Here is a 23,654-nt window from a genome sequence, read left to right on the forward strand (position 1 = left end):
AACATCCACAGTTTACATTAGGGTTCACTCTTTGTGCTGTACATTGTTGTGTTTTGACAAATGCATAATTTAACCACCATTATACAGTGTCACACAGAAGAATTTAACTGCCCTGAAAACCCCATGTGTTCTAGCCCTTCATCCCTTCTCTCTCTTCTGGACCCCTGGACTTTTGACTGTCACTATAGTTTCAGCCTTTTCCAAAATGTCATGTAGTTGGAATCACACAATATGTAGCCTTTTCAAACTGGCTTCTTTCATGCAGCAGATGCATGTTGGGTTCCTCCATGTGTTTTCCTGGATTCATTACTCATTTCTTTTTAATCACTGTATAATATTTCATTATATGAATGTACCTTTTTAAAAAATCCATTTACCTACTGAAGGACATCTTGGTTGCTTCCTGTTGGGTGCAATTATGAATAAAGCTGCTATAAATAGCCATGTGCTCAAGTTCTTCTGCTCTGACAAATATCCATGTGCAGGATTTTGTGTGTTTCTTCTGTTCTGACAAAATAAATATCCATGTGCAGGATTTTGTGTGGACATAAGTTTTCAATTCATTTGGGTAAATATGAGTATGAGTGCTTGACTGTACAGTAAGACCTTGTATTGCTTTGTAAGAAACTGCCAAACTCTTCTGAAGTGGTTGTACCATTTTGCATTTCCACCAGCAATGGGTTCCGGTCGCTCTGTATCCTTTTCAGCATTTGGTATTGTTTTGCATTTTCACTGTTCTGAGAGGTGTTTAGTGGTACCTGGTGGTTTTAATTTGCAATTCTTTAATGATATATGACATACAGCATCTTTTCACATGCTTATTTGCCATCTGTGTATCTTATTGGGTGAGGTGTCTGTTCAGACCTATTGCCAATTTTTTAATTGGGTTAATAGTTTTCTTTAGTTTAGTTTTAAGAGGTTTTTTTTTTTTTTTTTTTTTTTTTCTTTTTTCAAAATTTGGATACAAGTCCTTTATGTGTTTTACAGATAGTTTTCTGTTTGTGGCTTGTCTTCTCATTCTATTGACAGCATCTTTCTTTTTTTTTTTTTTGAGGTGGAGTCTTGCTCTGTCGCCCAGGCTGGAGTGCAGTGGCACGATCATGGCTCACAGCAACCTCTGCCTCCCGAGTAGCTGGGACTATAGGCATGTGCCTCCATGCTTGGCTGATTTTTTATTTTTTACTTTGTAGAGATGGGGTTTTGCCACGTTGGCCAGGTTGGTCTTGAACTCCTGACCTCAAGTGATCTGACTGCCTTGGCCTCCCAAAGTGCTCGGATTACAGACGTGAGCCATGGTGCCTGGCCTAGCATCTTTCACTTAATAGTTACTTTCTTTCACAGACGGTATCTTTGGTGTTGTATCTAAAAAGTCATCACTAAATCCTAGGTCATCTAGATTTTCTTGTATGTTATTTTCTAGAAGTTCTACAGCAAGGATTTTTGCATTTATGTTCATGAGAGATATTGGTGCATAGTTTATCTTTCTTGTAATGTCTTTATCTGGTTTTATATTAGAGTACAGTAGTCCACAATAGCCCCCACCTTATCGGTGGTGAACATGTTTCAAAACCCCCAGTGGATGCCTGAAACCACATATTACTGAAGCCTGTATATACTGTTTTCTCCTATATATACAGGCCTATGATAAAGTTTAAAGTTTAATTAGGCACAGTAAGAGCTTAACAACAACCACTGATAAAATAGAATAATTGTTATGCAAATGTGGTCTCTCTCTCAATCTTTTTTGCCATACCCACCCTTCTTGTGATGATGCAATGATAAAATTCAATGAGGGGAAGTGAGGTGAATGGTGCGGGCATTGTGAGGTAGCCTTAGGCCACTTTGACGTGATGATATTAATACCTCAAGGGGATCATTTGCTTCAGGTGATCCTGGATCATCAAGCTGTAATGATGTTGATGGTTGGATGTCAGGAGCAGACAGTATCAGTGACCATGGGTGGTAATGTATACAGGGTATGAACATGCTAGACAAGATTATTCACACCCAGGTGAAACGGAGCAGAATGGCAAAAGATTTCATGACGTTACCCAGCACGATGCTTAAACGTACAAATTGTTTATTTCTGCAACTTTCTATTTAATACTTTCACACCACAATTTACCACAGGTAACTGAACAAGAGGAGGCCAGGAATGGTGGCTCATGCCTGTAAACCCAGTACTTTGGGAGACCAAGGCAGGTGGGTCACCTGAGGTCAGGAGTTCAAGACCAGCCTGGCCGACATGGTGAAACCCTGTCACTTCAAAAATTAAAAATACAAAATTACAAAATACAAAAATTAGCCAGGCATGGTGGGTGCACACCTGTAATCCCAGGTACTTGGGGAGCTGAGGCAGGAGAAACACTTGAACCCGGGATGTGGAGGTTGCAGTGAGCCAAGATTGTGCCACTGCACTCCAGCCTGGGCGACAGAGTGAGACTCTGTCTCAGAAAAAAAAAAAAAAAGGAAGGAAACAGCAACCGTGGATTGGTGGTGAGGGAGATGCTTCTGTATTGCTGTCCTCATACAATGAGCAGGGGAAGAATTCCTTTGGCGTCTACCTTCTGGAAGACACTATAGAGAATTGATATCATTTCTTCTTTAGATACTTGGTAGAATTCATAAGTAAAAACATCTCAGTCTGGAGTTTTCTGTTTCAGAAAACTATTGATTCAATTTCTTTAGTAGATATGGGCCTATTCAGATTATCTATTTCTCCTTGTGTGGATTTTAGTAGATTGTGCCTTTCAAGGAACTGATCCGTTTCATCTGTTATGAAGTTTGTGGACAGAGAGTTGTTAATCATATTCCTTTATTATCTTTTTTTTTTTTTTTTGAGACAGCGTCTCGCTCTGTTGCCCAGGCTGGAGTGCAGTGGCGGATCTCAGCTCACTGCAAGCTCCGCCTCCCGGGTTTATGCCATTCTCCTGCCTCGGCCTCCCGAGTAGCTGGGACTACAGGCGCCCGCCACCTCGCCTGGCTAGTTTTTTTTTTTTTTTTTTTTGTATTTTTTAGTAGAGACGGGGTTTCACCGGGTTAGCCAGGATGGTCTCGATCTCCTGACCTCGTGATCCGCCCGTCTCGGCCTCCCAAAGTGCTGGGATTACAGGCTTGAGCCACCGCGCCCGGCCCCTTTATTATCTTTTTAATGACTGTGTTCTCAATAGGGATGGCCTCTCTGATATGAGCAATGTCTTCTCTCTTTTTTCTTTGTTAGCCTGGTCAGAGATTTATTGTTTATTGATTTTTCTTTTTCCTATTTTCAATGATTTTTTGTGCTCTAATTTTTATTTTTCTCCTGTTTGCATTAGTTTTATATTACTCTTCTTTCTCTAATTTCCTAAAGTGAAAGCTTAGATTTTAGATCTTTCTTCATTACTAACTGCATTCAATGCTATAAATTTCCCTCAAGTGCTTTTACCACATCCTATCAAGTTGTATTTTCACTGTCTTCAAAATATTTTTAATTTCTCTTGAGATTTTTTCTTTGACCCATGTGTTAAACCCCCAAATATTTGGAGATTATCTGGCTATCTTTCTGTTAATTGATTTGTAGTTTAATCCCATTGTGTCTAAGAGCGTACTTAAGTTTGTTGAGGTGTGATGGCCCAGAATATGGTCTACTTTGGTCAATGCTCCATGTCAGCTTGAGAAGTATGTTTACTCTTCTGTTGACTATTGTTCAGAAAATCCTTAGGATTTTCTGCCTGTTAGATCTGTCATTTATTGAGAGAAATGTGTGAAGCCTCTAACTATTATAGCAGATTTATTTCTCCTTGCAGTTCTATCCGTTTTTACCTCACATATTTGGATGCTCTGCTGTTACACATTAAAATGTGTGTACACATTAAAAATTGTTATTTTCATGGAGAATTGGTCCCTTTATTATACAATGCCCCTCTTTAATAATTTTGTTAGGAATTCTTTGAGCTATCCCAGCTTTTTGTTAGCAGTTTTTTCAATCTCTTTTTTAATTGAAGTAAAAAAAATAAAATTACCTTAACCACTTCTAAGTGTTCCATGAACATGGTACATCTATTTTTGAAGGTCTTTTTGATTTATCTGTTGTATAGTTTTCAGCAGACCTTTTACATATTTTGTAAAACTTTCATCTATTTCCTGGATTTTGTTGCTTGCTAAATCACTTAATTCTAGTAGCTTTTTTTTGGTAGATTCTTGGGATTTTCCACCCACTCATGTTGTTTGTGAATAAAGCAAGCTTGCTTTCTTTCTCATCTGTATTGTCTTCCTATTTTTACTGTGTTACCACACTGGCTAGGATCTAAGGTATATTGTCGAATAGGAGCAGAGAAAGAGGACAGTATGTATGATTTCAATTTCTTGAAATCTGCCAGAAGTTATGGCTCAGCATAATGGTCACTTTGGGTCCTTGTTCCACATGAGCTTCCAAGGAATGTAGATTGTATTCTGAAGTTGTTAAGTTTCTTTCAACTGGGCGCAATGGCTCACACCTATAATCCCAGCACTTTGGGAGGCTGAGGCGAGTGGATCACCTGAGGTCAGGAGTTCAAGACCAGACTGACCAATACGGTGAAACCCCATCTCTACTAAATACAAAAAATTAGCCAGGCATGGTGGTGCATTCTTGTAATCCCAGCTACTTGGGAGGCTGAGACAGGAGAATCACTTAAACCCAGGAGGTGGAGGTAGTAGTGAGCCAAGATTGCACCACTGCACTCCAGCCTGGGCAACAAGAGCGAAACTCCATCTCAAAAACAAAGTATCTCTTTCTGTCTCTATACACACACACACACACACATACACACACCTATATATGTGAGTATACATATGAGTCAAATCACACGTGTTCACTGAACTAAAATTGTCTCTATCTTATTGCATGCTTTCTTCTTGTTTCATTGAGAGAGGTGTGTTAAAATCCCACTATAACCTTGGACTTGTCCATTTCTTTTTGTGGTTTTGTCCATGTTTGCTTCATGTTTTTGAAGTGCGTATCAACTTAGAATTGCTTTATTCTCCTGGTTAACCGTATCTTTTTTTTTTTTTTTGATGTATGTTTTTTGTTATTGTTGTTTCTGAGACTGAGTCTCACTCTGTCACCCGGGCTGGAGTGCAGTGGCGCGATCTTGGCTTACTGCAGCCTCCGCCTTCCAGGTTCAAGCGATTCTCCTGTCTCAGCCTCTCAAGTGTCTGGGGACTACAGATTTGCAGCACCATGCCCAGCTAATTTTTTTTTGTATTTTTAGTAGAGACGGGGTTTTGTAATGTTGGCCAGGCCGTTCTCAAACTCCTGACCTCAGGCGTTCTGCCGGCCTCGGCCTCCCAAAGTGCTGGGATTACAGGTGTGAGCCACTACGTCTGGGCCTGAATATCTTTAGGAGATACCCTCTTTACTCCAAGTAATACTTTTTGCCTGAAGGCTACTTTTCTAAAACTAATGTAACAATGCCAACTGTTGGCTGCGGTATCCTCCTTCCTCACTGGTCTTTGAGTTTCTCTCAGTGTGTTTAGTACATAGCAGGAAACAATCAGTAAATGTTAATATGACTGACAATTTTTATTCTTAAAATGTGAAATAACCAAATGTGTGACTGTGTTTTTGTATAGCCATAAACAATATTTTGTTTTTGATCTTCATCTAAATGGACTCAAAGTATACTTTTTAAAAACTCACTGCTGTTTGGAGATTCAACAATGTTTTATTACTCATTGACTTCTTACTGCTCTATAGGATTCCATTATATAAGTACACCCCAGGAGCTCTCATGCAGACCCATACCTTAAAATACTGTCTTCTAAATTTCTCTCCAGTCTTGACCTTTCCTTTGAGTTCCAGACTCCTGTATCTGCCTGCCTACTCTGTATCCTTACTTTGATACATCTAACAGGCACCTCAAATTTAACATGAAAAAAACAGAATTCTTGACTTCCTACTTTCCACCTCCACCCACCCGCAATTTACTCCCTTTTCAGTCTTCCCCATCTCCCCCATGATACATACCATTTACCCAGCTGTAAGAGAATCAAAACTAAGATGGAAACACATGTAGTTTTATGTTGAGGCATAGCAAGCAGGGCATACTGACTTGATTGGAGGTAAACATAGTTGGATATGACAGGAGACAAAGTCAGAGGGATGGGCAAGGGCCACAACTTGTAGGGCTTATAGTAAGGAATTCTGTTTTGGTCTGAGGATGACAAGACGACACTGGAGGATTCGGCAAGTAGGAAGACCAGTAAGACAACAGTAGTCTAGGAGAGGCAAGGTGGTGGTGGGAACTGTTGTAACCAAGCAAGTTACAGAGAAACGCCACACTTTGAGACCAATTCAGGAGTCCTTTATTAGCCAATGACCCAGAGATGGCTAGCGCTCAAAATTCTCTCAGCCTTGAAGAAGGTGCTAGATTTTCCTTCATACTCTGGCTTAGAGAGGGGAGGGAGACCCTAGATGTAGCAATCTTACAGAAGTAAAACAGGTAAAAAAGTTAAAAAGACAAATGGTTACAGGAAAACAAACAGTTCCAAGTGCAGGGGCTTTAAATTCATCACAAGGTGATAGGTGTGGGGGCTCTGGGTGTTATCTGCCAGACACAAACACGGGAGCTTTAGAGTACTATCACCAGAGCGAATTCCTGGGAACTGTGGACATAGCTTGCCACTACTGTTAACTTATCAGTTAACTGCACTCTTTGATGTGCTGGGAGTCAGCTTGCACAAGTTAAGTCCTTGAGGAAGCGGGTGGGTAAGGAGCCCTTAATGTGTTTAGCAAATGAAGGAGCCAAATGGAATCGTCAGGCTAAGAGAGAGTCAATCAGGTTAACACGTTAGGGTATCACAGAACTACGGTGGTAGCAGTGGAGATGAAGACAGGTGAAGACATTTGAAATATATTTTGTAGTTAGAGATGGTAGAAACTGCTGATGGATTAGATGCAGGGGCATATAAAAAATAGTCCTAAGAGTGACTTGTCTCTGTTCCCATGATCTCCCTTTCCTTCTGGACCTCCTAACAAGATTCTCTTGTTCAACATTCCAGTTCACAAATTCTCTCTTCAACTGTGTGTAAAATGCATTCAGAACTATTTCTCATTTATTGGTTTTCAAATGTCTAATCTTTCATAGTATTTTCCTGTTTTATGATTTATTTGCACTTCTTAAAGAATTAATTCTACTTGTATCTGCTGACTTTTCCTCCTGTAGATGGTATGTATGTAGGCTTAATATTTCCTTCTATGATAATCCTATAGGACCCTATTAGAAACTCTCCCTAAAGGGCAGTTTTTGTATTTGTTTCTGCTGGGGTGCCAGGATTGATTTTATTTTCTTGACTTGTGGTTCTTACAGTATAAAACACTTAGCATAAACCCAGACATTACACTTAAACCCGTCGTAAAGGCCGGGGATTCTGATTTCATATAGATAACTGTGTGTGTGTGCTCCCGGATCTATTCCTACTTGAATACGTGATCTCTTTGCAGATTTATGGAGGGGACTAATTCTCTTGTCTCTACATGGAAATTAGGATCTCAGCCCCTATATTTAACAGAACTTCACTGGTTTTAGTGAATTTATTATAGACTCATAGGAACCCTCTCTTGAAGCAGGAGGCACTTTGTATCTCCTTACAGATGGTGGTTGAAAGTGCTGTGTATAGGCCGGGCATGGTGGCTCATGCCTGTAATCCCAACACTTTGGGAGGCCAAGGCGGGTGGATCACCTGAGGTCAGGAGTTCAAGACCAGCCTGGCCAACATGGCGAAACCCCGTCTCTACTAAAAATACAAAAATCAGTTGGGCGTGGTGGCGGGGACCTGTAGTCCCAGCTACTCGGGAGGGCTGGGGCAGGAGAATGGCTTCAACCCTGGAGGCAGAAGTTGCAGTGAGCCAAGATGGCACCACTGCACTCCAGCCTGGGCGACAAGAAACGCCATCACAAAAAAAAAAAAAAAAAAAGAAAGAAAAGAAAGAAAATGCTGTGTATAAATAGGAAACATTTTCTATTAATTGATATAACTCAAGTTTTTGTTTTATTGATTCATCTTAAGTCCTCTGGCATCTGACAACAGGTGTACCTGCTATCAATTTCACATTATTATTTTTGAGACAGGGTCTTGCCCTGTCACCCAGCTAGAGCACAGTGGTGAAGTTGTAGCTCACTGTGACCTCAAACTCGGCTAGCTTCCTGAGTAGCTGGGACTAGAAAAGCATGCCACTGTGCCTGGCTATTTTTTTAATTTTTTGTAGAGACAGGATCTCGCTATGTTGCCCAGGTTGGTCTTGAACTCCTGGGCTCAAGTGATCCTCCTGCCTTGGCCTCCCATAGGCATAAGCCACCGTGCCCAGCCCAATTTCACTTTAGACTCCACTAGCGCCAGCATGGGAGGTCTGCAGGAGGTAGAAGATCCTATTAGGATTAAATATTTAGAACATATGTGTGATGGAGTGCTTGTTACTTTTCTATAATTTCTATTATGTTCGAGTTCCACTTTTGTCTCTAAGTGATCACATTCTCAAATAGCTTCAGAGGAATATTTACTTTTGAATAAGTTCATATAAATCATCCAGAAGGAATAATGCTATACCAGTTCAATCAGTCCCAACATCAAAGACTTTTACCCTTTCACTAGAATATTTTTTTGGAGAAATGTTTCTAGAATAAATAAGCATATACAATAAGCATATATATGAGTGTATATATGAAACAAAAATTATACCCCGGCCCCCAAATGTTAAGATTTTCCTACAAGAAACCCAAATAATAAGCCTAATAATCTCTGAATCTATATTTTTAAGTTTGCTATTTCCTATCATAAACACACAAAAACCAAGGGAAATAGTACAATGGATATCTATGAACCCAATTCCCAGTTTAAAATAGTTAACATTCTATCAATCAGGCTTTATTTCCCACACCCATACATTGAAAAAAACAACTACCAAATCATCACATCCATAAAATTGACAGTTCTTTAATATCATTCATTACTCAGTTCAGTTCTCCACATCTCTTCATTATTCTTAAGATGTACTACAATGACTGGGTCATTTAATTGAGAATACTTAGTTCTTACCTGTTTACGTGTTTTCCTTTCTATGGAAAAGTTGGAATGTGTGATTTACTATTTCACAACTCAAAAGATTATTTTAAAAATGTTACAGCCATTCTAAGTTTTCCTGTCAACCCTGACTCCTGTTTCCCATTCAGAAGCAACCACACATCATTTTCCTAGTCATCCTTCTAGAAATACACACTTTTTGATTAAACTCTTAGAAAGTTTAACAGCTTAAATATCTGACTTCTAGCTCTGATATTTCAAGTTGGGAAAAAGTACTAATTTTTGTGGTGTGATTTCTTTTGCCCCTTCATAGCCCTTTAATAATATATATTGCTCTGTACTTATTCTTAGAAAATATCAATTACTATGAGCTATGTTAAAGAGCTGGTTTATGGAACTAGCAAATAAATAGTTAATAAAAAAATATTCAACTCAAATATACTGAAATGTTCTTCTACATAAAGTTTTGAGTTAAAATCCTAAACAATGAAAAAAAACTTGTACACCTGAATAATCTTTTGTTCTTTCTAGTGACCATTTCCTACAAATAACACACAGTTGCATATATTTTACAGTTTCAATCTTATATTTATTCTCTTGTGGAATGCTAGGTTTAATGTTACAGTATGGTTGTCAAAGCTAATGAAATGTGACAAATGTCTAAATGCTGCAGAACAGTATAATTTTAATTGAACAAAACACCTGTTATTGTACAGCTGAGGTCTGATGGTTGTTAAACTGATGCCTATGTGTATGGCCAGCCACAAACCTTGGGGATGTTTATTATCTGTACATATATATACAAATATATCCCATACATATGTATGCACACAGGCATGTATTAATTTATGTGTGAAACTTATAAAATTATATATACAAACACATACATGCACATCTATCTACATATACCTACCCTCACCATTGAGTAATCAGCCTCATGCCCAATTATTATTGCTGCCCAGTATAACTACATGATTTTAGTGCCAATGTCAGGCACCTTTGTAGGTGCAGGATAGGTACATCTATGCATATAGATATGCATATTCATGTATGTTTGTGTATATAAAGAAATTATCTCTCCCTTTTATGCTTCAGCCATGCATTACTACAATAAACAGTCTTTCCACCATAGGTGTTGGAATTCTAAACAGTGTAAAATCTACTTCTGGAAAACTGTATATGTTCATAGTTACAAAAAATATATTATTTATATGATTGAAACCTATTGAGTACATAATGTTATTTGAATCTGGCTATACTGTAGCCATTAGATAAATTAAAAAAAACCACCCTCTAAATAGGATGTTATGGTAGCCTTAAATATACCATTACCTGTATTTAGGATAGTTGATATTATATCTTAAAAGTTGAAAAAATGATGTTAAAGATTTGAAAAACACTATGCATCTGCATTAAATATATAAATGTTTCCACCAAGGGCCCAATTAAATTCATTGTCTGACATTTTTATGTTCTAAGACTGACCAATATCATAGTCATTATTCTTATATTCTTAAAATTATGGCTCATTAAGGCTTTTATAGAAAAAAAGCCCTATTTTAAATCAATTATAAAAACAAGTTCTATTTAAAAGAAAAAACATACACAAACACTAAAGTACTCATGGATATCATCCTGTCCAAAGTGACTAAAGATAGGAGGCCTGTTCCCAGTACGAACACCTCCTGGTAGCACAAATAAACCTGGTTTGGTTCCTCTGCTCTGCAGCTTTTCAGCATGTAAAATTTAAACCATTTCACATTAACATTTAAATTTAATACAGTGCAAATATTTGAGAATAACTTGTTTCCCCCAGTGAAACAAGAGCCAGCATTATGCTGAATATTCTCCAGATCTATTTACACATTGAGTTAAAAGTTCACCATAAACTTAGAAATTTGCTGAATATCAGCAGAAATGTAACTGAACTAGCAGCAATTGCATTTACAATATTTGATAGTTACTTGAGAGAATGCATAAAATTTTCCAGGCTGTACTCTGAATCATACTGCTCTTGATCCCAAAGATCACTCAGGTTTTCAAGAATTGATTTCATACTTGCTTTCCCAGAAGTAGAGGTGTCAGCTTTTTCTGCTTTGCCATCCTTAAGAAAAATTGGCAAAAAAAATAAAGAGAGGTTAACTTCACAAATTGTATTTTTCTTTAAAATCACACTTGTTTCTAATACTACAATTATTCAACAGAATTGAGTACTTTAAGTGATGGGGAAATTCATGATCTCCAAACATATTTATTTGTCAGTTTCTTATTTGGAAAGAACTTCAAAATTATGGAAGAATTATAAGAACATATCAAAGAACTTATTTGCTTTATCAATCTCTCTCCCCATTTATATATGTGTATGTATATATGGATGTCAGAAATATAGTTAGATATCAGGTTTTTCCCTTAACAATTTGAGAGAAAGTTGTAGACATCATGTCCTTTTATCCTTTGAGAGGAACTGGCATATATTCCTAAGAACAAGAATATTCTCTTACATAACCATATAAAGATCAGATTAAGGAAACCTAACACTGATATTAAAATGTTCTAATATATAGTCTGTTTTCAAATTCTGCCAATTGTCTAAATAGTGCCTTTTATGGCAATAGGCCATTTCCCTAAAACATCCCTCTGAGCCCAGTTCTACTCACTGAAAGTCACCCATAAGAATATTCCTTCAAACAGAATAAAAGCTATTTGAAGACAGCTATGTTGAGCCTTCTTTTTTCTATGTTAGACATGTCTCATTCTTTCAACTTTATCTTGACTTTCAATATGACATGATTGAAGAACCTGCCTCCATTCTGGCCACCGGGGACCTAATTTGTTACCATTTAAAATGTAGCACCCCAAACTAGACATATTTCAAATGTGGTTTAACATATACATAATATGGCAGAACGATTTTCTCTTACACTTCTGTTATTACAGCTAGTTTTAATTTCATCATATAAGGCTATTTCACACCATAATTTTATACTAAGTATGCAGTGGATTTTCTGAACCTATGTAGGACTTTAAATCCAACTATATTGGTTTTACAATATTAGACTCACTAATATTTCCAAGTTGTGCATCCTTTTGATTATAGATTGTTATCTGATGTATTAGTTCCATCATCTGCAATAATAATGGCTATTATTTATTGAGAATCTCCACTAGATATCCTTTCTGACTGCTTACATATATTATCTTACCTCACAACCATGTAGTAAAATAGGTATAGAAGCTCAGAGAGATAATCTGCCTAAGGTTAACAGGAGGCAGGGCCAAGAACTCTCATCCATTAGTCTTACTGACTCCAGTGATAAGCTGTGCTTTAGCAGAAAAGGACTAAGGAAAGAAACCTGAGGCAAGACATTGAAGACATCAATGAAAAAAAATAAAAAAATAAAAACTTCACACATTCCCTAGTATGCTGCAGAGTTTATCTGGGCACCAAAAATTCCCTCCAGTGGTGATCTCATGGATACTAAAGTGAATGCATTTTGCTGCTCCTTTAATACTTTCAACTTAGCAGTCACAGGAAGCCTGTGACTCATTAAAGATACAACAAGTTGTTTCTTTACCTTATCAAGAGTAAACAGATCAAGAAGCTGATCAGTCCCCATGCTCTGCAAACTAGAATTCTCTTGGCTAATAACGGTATTCGCTATGTTCATCTTGAATTTCTGCAACCCCATTATTTTTTCTTCCAATGTTCCTCTGGTTATCAATCGGTATACGTTAACCACACGTTTCTGGATAAGAAAAACAGTTAAACAACTGTAACACATATTAAGCTTTGAGGTTCCAACAAGTCAGAGTGTCTTTAGACTTGTACTATTTTCTACTATCTAATTAGGGTTGGATTTTTGTCTGGCCACATGAGCTCAAAATGTGTACAGCAATCACAGAATATTAGGGATGAACAGTGATCCAGGTTTTCTTAGTGCTAGCACTCATTTAATGCATGAGGAAGTGATACCACAGAAAAGTTAAGTGATCTGTCCAAGATCATAACACATGTATGTTAACACCAGAGCAAGAACTAAACCAAGGTTTCCCATCTTTTGGGGGGAGTATATTTTCATGCACAGGTTAACATCTGTGAGGTAAAATTGACTTTTACCTGCCCAATGCGATGGGCCCGGTCCATGGCTTGTAGATCTCGCATAGGATTCCAGTCATGCTCCACAAAGACTACCGTGTCGGCGCCTGTCAAATTAAGTCCCAGGCCACCAACGTGAGTGGTAAGTAACAGAACGTCTATAGATGGGTCATTATTAAACCTAAAGGTATAGATAACAAAAACAAAATTAGTCCATTCCTAAGTCCTATAACAGAAACTGTTAAATAAAAATTAAAGAGCACAAATGAAAATGCTGCTTTAAAAATCCACAATAGGGATACTTATGTGATCATCTGAGAAAAATATCCTCCCAACATGTATAACGTTTTTAGCAAAAGAGAGCATTCTAAAGCTAGTCAGGAATTTCATAAATACAAAATAAGGCAAACTGCACTGAATTTAGTAACATCAGTTAAGGACTAACTTGCAAAAATATAATTAAATGTTAATTATAATTAAGATAAACCCAACTATGAACCTTTAAAGTATGGGGACAGACAGAAGTATGAGAACAGGCTAGACTTTCATTCAGGGAAGAGAGAAGGTGAGAGTGTTAGGGTTGCTACTATTATACTAATCCTAGAAGACACTGACAAAGGATATCTAGTAACTTCTAGGAAAAAGAAAAAACTAACATTAAAGATGCAGCTATCAAGCTACAATTTATTATCCTTACTGCGAGTCAAGCAATAGGCTTTGTATTTTATATGCATTATATGCATTATTTTCATTGTTACCATAGCTCTATAAGGGTATTATTACCAATATCCCTATTTTAGACCGAGGCTCTGTGAATGATAAACAGGCCCAAGAGAACACTGCTTAAATAGCAGAGTCAGCAGTCAAACCTGAGCCTGTCGGCCTCCAAAGTCCTTTCCTGGGGTCTCTAACTTTATTGTGCCTAATGATCTCTTAGGGATGTTTGTTTTTTGAGACAGAGTCTTGCTCTGTTGCTCAAGATGAAGTGCAGTGGCCCAATCCGATCTCTGCTCACTGCAACCTCTGCATCCCGGGTTCAAGACATTCTCCTGCCTCAGCCTCCAGAGTAGCTGGGATTACAAGCATGCGCCACCACACCCAGCTAATTTTTGTATTTTTGGTAGAGATGGGATTTCACCATGTTGGCCAGGCTGGTCTTGAACTCCTGACCTCAAGTAATCCACCCACCTCGGCCTCGCAAAGTGCTGGGATTACAGGCGTGAGTCAGCGCGCCCGGCTGGGATGCTTGTTAAAAATGCCTGCTCTTGAAGTCAGCAGCTTTGGGACTAAGCAGAACCTAGGAATCTGCATTTTTAAAAAAGCAACCACTGAGATTTTTTAAAGTAGAGGCTGCAGACCACATGTGAACACTGCACTCACCAGTTCTGCTTCCTAGTTGGGCCAGATTCCAACTTGTTTTGAGTGCACCAACAGGAATTAGGATGGAGATTTTATCTAAGTCACTTGTTTGGTTCCTTTCACCCTAATCCTCCCAAAAAGGTAAGGAAGAGGGAAGTAGTCATCCCTACTATTGGTTGATGCCTTAAATTTCTTTCATGCTCTTCAGAGTGCTTTCCTATTATAGTCATACCTTTTCATATACTAAACAAATAATCTATTCGATTATATTTCTGTAGTTCTATATATAAAAGGGTTTATTTGGGGTGGATTAAACAATTGAAAAAACACATTTGCAGATACTTAGCCAATGAAAATATTTCACAGGACAAACTTCTATGTAAGTAATAATATATTTATTTACGAATAAGAGTCTTAGAAGCCACATACCGGGAAACAATGGAATGCCTCTGACCAGGAGGTATGCTGCCATCTAATCTCAAGTAAGTGACAGAGGGCAAGTGAGGTTTGAGGAGATCATGCTCTACTATATCAAGCATGCTTTTCAGCTGACAGAAGATCAGTATCCTGTGCTGGGCCACAACAGACTCTGTGCCACTCTCGGAAGTACTGCCATTTCCCAAACCGCAGTCCAACAGCAACTTAAGAAGAAGAAGAAGAAAAACAACTACATAAGTGTTCAATAAAAGTAGATAAGCAATCTCACTATGACATTTCTCTCTGTGGCAAGAAAAGGTTAAATGTACCTGAAATCTGGAAAGCAGATTAGCACTTTGGGCTGCAATCTGTCACCCTGCAGCACACTGAACTAGTTTTTGAGGTGCTCAGGCTTAGAGTTCCCTGATCACCTCTTCAGAAGTTTTCATTTAATTTTTTTTTAATAGACTCAAGGTCTCACTATGTTGCTCAGGCTAGTCTTGAACTCCTGAGCTCAAGTGACCCTCCTGCTTTGGCCTCCCAAAGTGCAAGGATTATAGGTATGAGCCACCACGCCCGGCCCAGAAGTTTATCTAATAACAAACCTACCTTCCTTTTCCTCAATCCTTGAGGCTGAAGCCTCAATAAATGTTTATTGAAAGTAATGACAAAGAAGATGCCACAGGCAAACTGGTTCATAAAGGGTTATTCAATAATGTATGAAGAAAACAACGGAGTAGCAACATTTGGCAGAAAAAATTATAGAAAAGAAGCATTTAGCTAGATTTGGATTCTTTTCAAGAGAGCTTATTACTCTATCTGTAGACCAAGATCTTTAATGGCAGAAACCACACTTTGCTATAGATCATTTATACTTATTCCTAAAGTGGTTCGGTGTCTTGCACACAGCAAGTACAATAAATAAATGATTGAATAAAATCCAAGAGAATCATGTTTAGATCAATTTGACAAACCGTATACCCAATAGTACTATTCTTCAACCATAGTATTTCAGGTATTACTGAACTCTGTTCAAAATCTAAGAGCTGGCTGGGCCAGCGGTGGTGGCTTATACACCTGTAATCCCAGCACTTTGGGAGGCCAAGGCAGGCAAATCACTTGAGCTCAAGAGTTCGAGACCAACCGGGCCAACATGGCGAAATCCTGTCTCTACCAAAAACACAAAACAGCCAGGTGTAGTGGCATACACCTGTAGTCCCAGCTACTTGGGAGGCTGAGACAGGAGAATTGCTGGAACCCCGAAGGCGGAGGTTGCAAAAACAAAATCTAAGATTTTTTTTTTTATTGGAGATGGAGTCTCCCTGTATTGCCCAGGCTACAGTGCAGTGGCGTGATCTTGGCTCACTGCAACCTCCAACTCCTGGGTTCAAGATATTCTGCTTCAGCCACCAGAGTAGTTGGGATTACAGATGCCCACCATCACGCCCAGCAAATTTTTGTAATTTTAGTAGAGATGGGGTTTCGCTATGCTGGCCACGTTGGTTTCGAACTCCTGACCTTAGGTGATCTGCCTCGGCCTCCCAAAGTGCTGGGATTACAGGCATGAGCCACTTCACCGGGCCAATCTAAGATCTTCATGCAGGATGCTTTCTCCTTTCTACTAACAGAAGCTACTCAAAAAAACAAAAGCTCTGATAGGAAAGATAACCAAAACGCCATCCAGGCAAACTCCAAATTCAATGTAAAACACTTAGGGTGTTGTACAGAGAAGGACACTGTTTTCCTCAGAAAGTCCTCTTTGTATGGTTGAAGTTTGGAACTTGGATTTCGGGAGTCTTCCCATCAGTCCCTAACTGGTAATGATAGTTTACTGTGCCTAAACTATTGTGCAAATAATACTATTTAGGCTGAAACCTGCCTTCTGAGGGTCTGGAATTTTGATCCATGCTAGGCAAAGGGAGTATATGTGACCAGCCCCCAATAAAAACTTTGGGCACTGAATCTCTAATAATCTTCCCTGGTAGACAACATTTCACATCTATTGTCACAATTCAATGCCTGAGGAAGAATACATGTTCTCACTCTTCTACCTCACAGCCCTTAAAGTTTGAGATTTTTATTATATAGTAGTACATGGTATACAAGGGAGGCATTCCTCCAAATAAATAAGTCTGATCGCTGTAATTATCCCTACATCTTGCCCTTAAATCTGCGAACAAATTACTATTCAAGCTGTTTCTTTTAAAAAGTCCTATCTAAGGTGTCTCAGGAGAGACGTGACTGTGTGGTACCCAGTATAAATAATGTATATTGGCTGGGCATAGTGGCCCATGCCTATAATCCCAGCATTGTGGGATGCCAATGTGGGAAGACTGCTTGAGGCCAGGAGTTCCAGACCAGCCTGGGCAACACAGGAAGACCCCATCTCTAAAAAACAAAACAAAATTAGCCAGGTGTGGTAGTGCACACCTGTAGTCCTAGTTACTTGGCAGGCTGAGGTGAAAGGATTGCTTGAGCCCAGAGTTTGAGGTTGGAGTTATGACCACACCACTGTACTCCAGCCTGAGTGACAGAGTAAGACCCTCTCTATAGGATTAGAAAAAAAAGTGTTGTAAGTGCAACTTCCTATACAGATCCCATAAGAGTTCCAGAGTGAAATTTTATCAGAATGTCTGTGTCATGCACACTCAATTATGAGTTCCATAGGCAGCAATGTCAAAACCTTAAAGATAACCAGTTAAATTAAGGATATCCAACTAGGACTTCTCCAAGTCCATACTTACCAGACATTCTTCCTAATGCAATCTTTCCCAGATGCAGCTATCCTACTGAATATGTGGACATACCATTTGACATGAGTATTCCTGTCTGGCAGCAGAACTGATACTCTGGTATTCTCACTAATCTATAACCCGAGTCTGCTCTGAGAGACTGATCTAGTCCAGGGCCTTGAAAAGTTGATTACTAGACTCTAGCAAATATTTACCAAGGACATCTAATAATGGGTGTTTGAGAGGTCAGCTGACTCCCTAGAAAGCATTTCAATTTTATTTTGCCCTAACTTCAGCACAGGCTAAATTACCCCAGTTTTTTCAATCATTCCTCATATAAAATGGCTTCTAGATGTTTTGCCATTTTGATCTTCCACTTGTACTGGTCAAAACTATAAAACTCAAAATTTGGGCCAGGTGCGATGGCTCACACCTGTAATCCCAGCACTTTGGGAGGCCGAGGCGGGCGGATCACGAGGTCAGGAGAGCAAGACCATCCTGGCTAACATGGTGAAACCCCGTCTCTACTAAAAATACAAAAAAAAAATCAGCCGGGCGTGGTGGCGGGCACCTATAGTCCCAGCTACTCAGGAGGCTGAGGCAGGAGAATGACGTGAACCCGGGAGGCGGAATTTGTAGTGAGCCGAGATCGCACCACTGCATTCCAGCCTGGGCAACAGAGCGAGACTCTCTCAAAAAAACAACAACAACAACAACAAAAAAAACAATATTTGTTCTGACTAGTATGAAATACAGTGAAACTACGATGCCCTCATTTTGGCCATTATATAGTCATTAATCCCAGCCAAGATCCTATTAGTTTTATTTACTGGCAACTAATTCACACCGTTCTTATAGTGAATTTGCCATCAAATCAAACTCAGCTTTGCCTCATATAAAATATTTGCTCACAAAGTCAAAATACACCTAAGTGTTTTCTTTTAAAACTGACTCTGCTTATCTCCGTTAAATTTCACCTACAGTTTTAGTTCATCATTACAGCCTCCTGGAATTCTAGCTTTGGCAATATTAGATACTTCTCTCAGCACTACTTGCTGATAAACATGTTTCTATTAACAGATTTTTAGAAAGCAAGTAACACTTCTCATCACAGACATACTTAGATTTAAAAAAGAAATTTATCCTTTCTGAGACAGAACCTTCACTCTGGCTGAAAAGAACCAAGAAAATGGAAAAGAAGGCTAGTAGAAAAGTCTTCCATGAGGACAGGCAGAAAAAATCTGGGTCTCTTTAAGTTGCAGACTTCCTAAGCATCTTAATTCAAGATGTGTCAGGGTGACAAGAAGCATACTCTAAAATAAGAGATCAATTTAAGCAGCAACTGCTGGGGGGAAAAAAAAAGCTGTAAGAGCCTATGTATAATTCAAATATGGATGAAATTCAATTTTTATTTGAAAATAGATCTAATTAGAGGATTCCTTGACTAAGTATATCTTACAGCTTTACCTAACACACTAGCTATGTTAGGAAAACCATGAACATTTTATATAAAGACCTATACCAAGGTTTGGTCAAACAAGAAAACCATTCCTTATATCTAAAGATAACAATCATTCTTCAGTTTTGTAGTGTGAAAGTCCACAGTCCATTTTACGTTTAGTGATATAAGGATATATATTTGGATATATATGCCAGATACACTATTAGATAACATTTTCCACACTAACCTATGTGGAATCTAAAATCTTCACTCATTAGTTGTTCTCAATGAACTTCAGGCCAGAATAACTACTGACCGCAAGCTAAAACAATTACTAAGTCTAGATTTTACACTAAAATCTTCATTTATAAGGGTAGTTAGAACTAAATGGCATTAGTGCTAACATTTTGGTGCTTGAAATTGTTTCTCTTAATCTTTTGAAATCTTAGAATTTTAAAAAATTCATTTTTAAAAGCAACACCAAGAGGGTGACATCAGCAAAATGATAAGAGTATGCAGCTCCAAGTAAAATAAAGAAATCCACATCAACACACATTATAAACTGTTGAAAGACAAAGAGAATCTTGAAAGCAGCAACAAAAAAGCAAATGGTCACGTAAAAGGGATCTTCAGTAAGATTAACACCTGATTTCTCATCAGAAACCAGGGAAGACATTATCAAGAAAGTAAAAAGATAACCTCCCGAATGGGAGAAAATATCTGCAAATCATAAGTCTGATGATAAGGGTTTAATATCCAGAATTATGAAGAACTTCTCAGCAGGGTGTGGTGGCTCATGCCTATAGAATATAGTCCCAGGGCTTTGGCAGGCCCAGGTGGGAGAATCGTTTGAGGTCAGGAGTTCAAGACCAGCCTAGGCAACACACTGAGACCCCATCTCAAAAACAAAAAACAACAACAAAAAAACTTTTCAAACTCAACAAGGTGAAATACTCCGATCAAAATGGGTAAAGAACTTGACTACACATTTTTCTAAAGAAGATATGGAAATGTCCAATAAGCACATGAAAAGATGCTCAACATCATTAGTCTTTAGGGAATAGCAAATCAAATCCATAAGGAGTTATCACTTCATACCTAGTAGGATGACTATAATTAAAAGAAATTAACAAGTGTTGGCAAGGATATGAAGATGTAGCCCCTGGTACATTGCTGGTGAGAGTGTAAAATGGTATAGTCATTGTGAAAAAAAGTTTGGCAGTTCCTGAAAATGTTAAACACAGAAATGCTATATGACCTACCTATTCCACTCCTTAGTCTCTAGCCAAAAGAACTAAAAAGAGTAACTCAGATAGATACTTGTAAGCCAATGTTCACTGCAGCATTATTCACAATAGCCAAAAGGTGAAAACAACCCATGTCCACTGACATATAAATGGATGAATGAAATGTGGTATATCCATAAAACTGACTAATGAACAAACCGCAAATGACAAATATTTTAAGAGTCCACTTAAATGAAATATTTAGAACAGGCAAATTCATAGAGAAAACAGAGATCACCAGGGGCTAGAGGAAGGGAGAATGAAGAATTATTGCTTGATGAATATAGAGTTTCTGTTTGGGTGGTGGAAACATTTTAGAAATAAGATAATGGTGATGGTTATATAACATTGTAAATATAATGCCTCAGATTTACACACTTAAAATTGTTTAAATGGCATATTTTGTGCTGTATATATTTTAACCACATTTTTATAAAAAGCTGTATCAAAAATTTAAGCAAATTTAAAAATAAATGGTAAACACAGTAATAATCTTTAAGAAAAGCAAATTTACCAAGAATTTATATTCCTGGGGTGCAACACACATTTAGCACTTAAAAGACATACATACTTGTTTCAAAGCTGAGAGCTTAGGGGCATGCTGAATATCATGTAGAGAAGAATTCTGAACTGCCAGTTTTTCGGTAGTGGTCTTGAATTCTGGATGTTGAGGAGTTAAGACTAATGCTGGATGGTTGCACAGTTTACGTAAGTACTGTAATGCCTTTAAGAGGAAGAAAAAGTATGTATGAGTCAATTTTGCATATCACAAATATTTTTTATCTCTGTATCTTTCCTTATGCTATTTCCTGTGCTGTATAGAATGCCTTTCCTCCTCTTCTTGCTTGGCAAACTTCTACTCATTCTTCAAGAACCAGTTCAAATGTCTCATTTGAGATTCTTGTGCAGTTTATATGCAGACATTTACAACGCATATAAATTGTACTGTTTGTCTGTCTCTCCTACCAGACAATGAGCTTCACATGGCAAATTGAGCATCTTAGTTGTTTTCTTTAAAACCCTTTCCCAAAGTACCCAGTAATGCAGACAGATGCTTCTGGAACCAGGCATCATTTTGGACACAAAAGCTGCTCAATCTTCAATGAGTACAAAAATTTCTGTCCAGGCACAGTAACTTGCCCCTATAATCCACCCTGCACTTTAGGAGGCTGAGGTGGGTGGATCCTGAGGTCAGCAGTTCAAGACCAGCTGGGCAACATGGTGAAACCTTGTCTCTACTAAAAATACAAAAATTAGCCGGGCAAGGTGGCATGTGCCTGTAATCCCAGTTACTTGGGAGGTAGAGGCAGGAAAATTGCTTGATCCCTAGAGATGGAGGTTGCAGTGAGCCAAGAGCATGCCACTGCACTCCAGCTTGGGTGACAGAGCGAGACCTGGTCTTTAAAAAACAAAAATTTCTTAAGGACCTTATAAACCTGACATTCTGATTCAGCAGATGAGAGGAGAGCAGGGAAGGGGAGCTAGGTGACTGTCTCAAGTGGTTATATTTGTGAAACAGAACCTTATATGGTCTCTTCTCTGATTCAGCCATACTTTCTCTTCTGCCTCTTACTTGGCTTAAGATTTGGATCTCAGCCTTGGCACAGAGTTGTTTTATTAGTAAGTTCCACTGGCAAGGATCAAGACAGTGCTGAGCACTAGGATTAAAAATTGTGGGAGAGGCCAGCTGCAGTGGTTTGCACCTATAATCCCAGCTACTTAGGAGGCTGAGGAGGGATGATCACTTGAGGTCGAAAGTTCAAGACCAGCTTGGGCAACATGGCAAGACCTTATCACTAAAAAAATTTTTTTTAATTAGCCAGGTGTGGTGGTGTGCACCTGTAGTCCTACCTACTCAGGAAGCTGAGGCTGAGGATCGCTTCAGCCCTGGAGTTTGAGGTTGCAGTAAGCTATGATCCCACCACTCCAGCCTAGGCAACAAAACATGACTCTCTCTCTTAAAAAAAAAAAAACAAAAAACTAGGTCTTCACAACTACCTTTTCCTTCTTCTATCTTTAAAAATACTACAGTACTTAATCTATTGGCAGGAGGTTTTCTGTGGTGGACTATTCAAGAGGGAAAGCTAAAGTGACACTTGCCACCTCTTTTTGTTATTCTCTCAAGCATATGAGGCATGATCTGACTTGAGACTTCTGTACTTTTTGTATCCTCCGCCTGGAATCACTTCCCCTCCATACACCTGCATGCCTCAATCCTCCTTCAGATCTTTGCTCAAATGTCACCTTCTCAGTGAGGCAGTCCCTAGCCCCTCAATTAAGAAACCACAACCTACCCTGGACTCTGATACACTATAACCACATTATCGGCTTTGTCTTACACATAATATATACCTAAGTATTTTTCATCTCTACCAGGGAAGGAGTCTGTTTTATCCGCTGTTTTAAGTAACCCCAGAGCTCTGAAAAATTACTGCCATGTAGTAGGTGTTCTAATATTTTCTGAATAAAAAAGCAAAAGATTCTCTATTCTAAAGCCCTTCTTTTCAGGTAATATACAAACATATATTTCATTTTATACATTTAATTTTAATATTAAAGTGCTTACTAATATAAAGATAATATTAAATAGGTATTTTAACTTATTTTCAAGCATATATACATAATATTGAAACAAATATACATAGATCTGTATTTTATTTTTCCATATAAAAAGTGCCTCATTAAAATTCATTCTTCAACATTTAAAAAGTGGAATGGGCCAGGCGCAGTGCCTCATGCCTGTAATCCCACCACTTGAGGAGGCCAAGACAGGTGGATCACTTGAGGTCAGGAGTTTGAGATCAACCTGGTCAACATAGTGAAACTCCATCTCTATTAGAAATACAAAAATTAGCCAGGCGTGGTGGCGCACACCTCTACTCCCAGCTACTCGGGAGGTTGAGGCATAATAGCTTGAACCCAAGAGGCAGAGGTTGCAGTGTGCTGAGATCGTGCCACAGCACTCTAGCCTACACGACAGAGTGAAACTCCATCTTAAAAAAAAAAAAAAAAAAAAAAAAAAAGTAGGAAGTAATCTATACCTGGAATACATGGCCTGTAGCTTTCAGCTTTGGTTTTTCAGTTTCTTCAGAAAGTGCAGCTGAAGAAACTGTTTCATCAACATCACACTTGGCACGAGACTTAGCAAAATCTTCATAGAGCTGAACCTGTAAAATGCCCCCATGGGAGAAGTTTAGGTATATTTATTTTCAATTGTTTAAAACACATAACTAGCAAAGGCCAATAACAGTAGTAATTTAAATCAGCCCTCATTAATGAAAACA

At 38.4% G+C, this 23,654-nt stretch overlaps 1 protein-coding gene across 5 annotated transcripts in view; it reads right to left on the bottom strand.

Annotated features, from left to right (window-relative positions):
- Positions 1-8,936: 8,936 nt before the first annotated feature.
- The window catches only part of BTAF1 (B-TFIID TATA-box binding protein associated factor 1), a 106,153-nt gene continuing 91,435 nt past the window's right edge, over positions 8,937-23,654 (bottom strand). For 4 of the 5 annotated variants that reach the window (XM_031652186.1, XM_031652184.1, XM_031652187.1 and 1 more), the window contains 6 exons: positions 23,412-23,537; positions 20,942-21,094; positions 14,924-15,135; positions 13,157-13,316; positions 12,615-12,785; positions 9,607-11,143 (listed from right to left, as the gene is read on the bottom strand). In XM_031652186.1, the coding sequence (XP_031508046.1) occupies positions 11,000-11,143; positions 12,615-12,785; positions 13,157-13,316; positions 14,924-15,135; positions 20,942-21,094; positions 23,412-23,537 (966 nt within the window). In that variant the 3' untranslated portion in view covers positions 9,607-10,999. Of the gene's footprint in view, positions 11,144-12,614; positions 12,786-13,156; positions 13,317-14,923; positions 15,136-20,941; positions 21,095-23,411; positions 23,538-23,654 lie in introns of all 5 variants that reach the window. The other variant, XM_031652183.1, reaches the window with a different exon arrangement.

The sequence above is a fragment of the Papio anubis genome, chromosome 11 (genome assembly GCF_008728515.1).
Source record: "Papio anubis isolate 15944 chromosome 11, Panubis1.0, whole genome shotgun sequence".
Taxonomy (NCBI): Eukaryota; Metazoa; Chordata; class Mammalia; order Primates; family Cercopithecidae; genus Papio; species Papio anubis.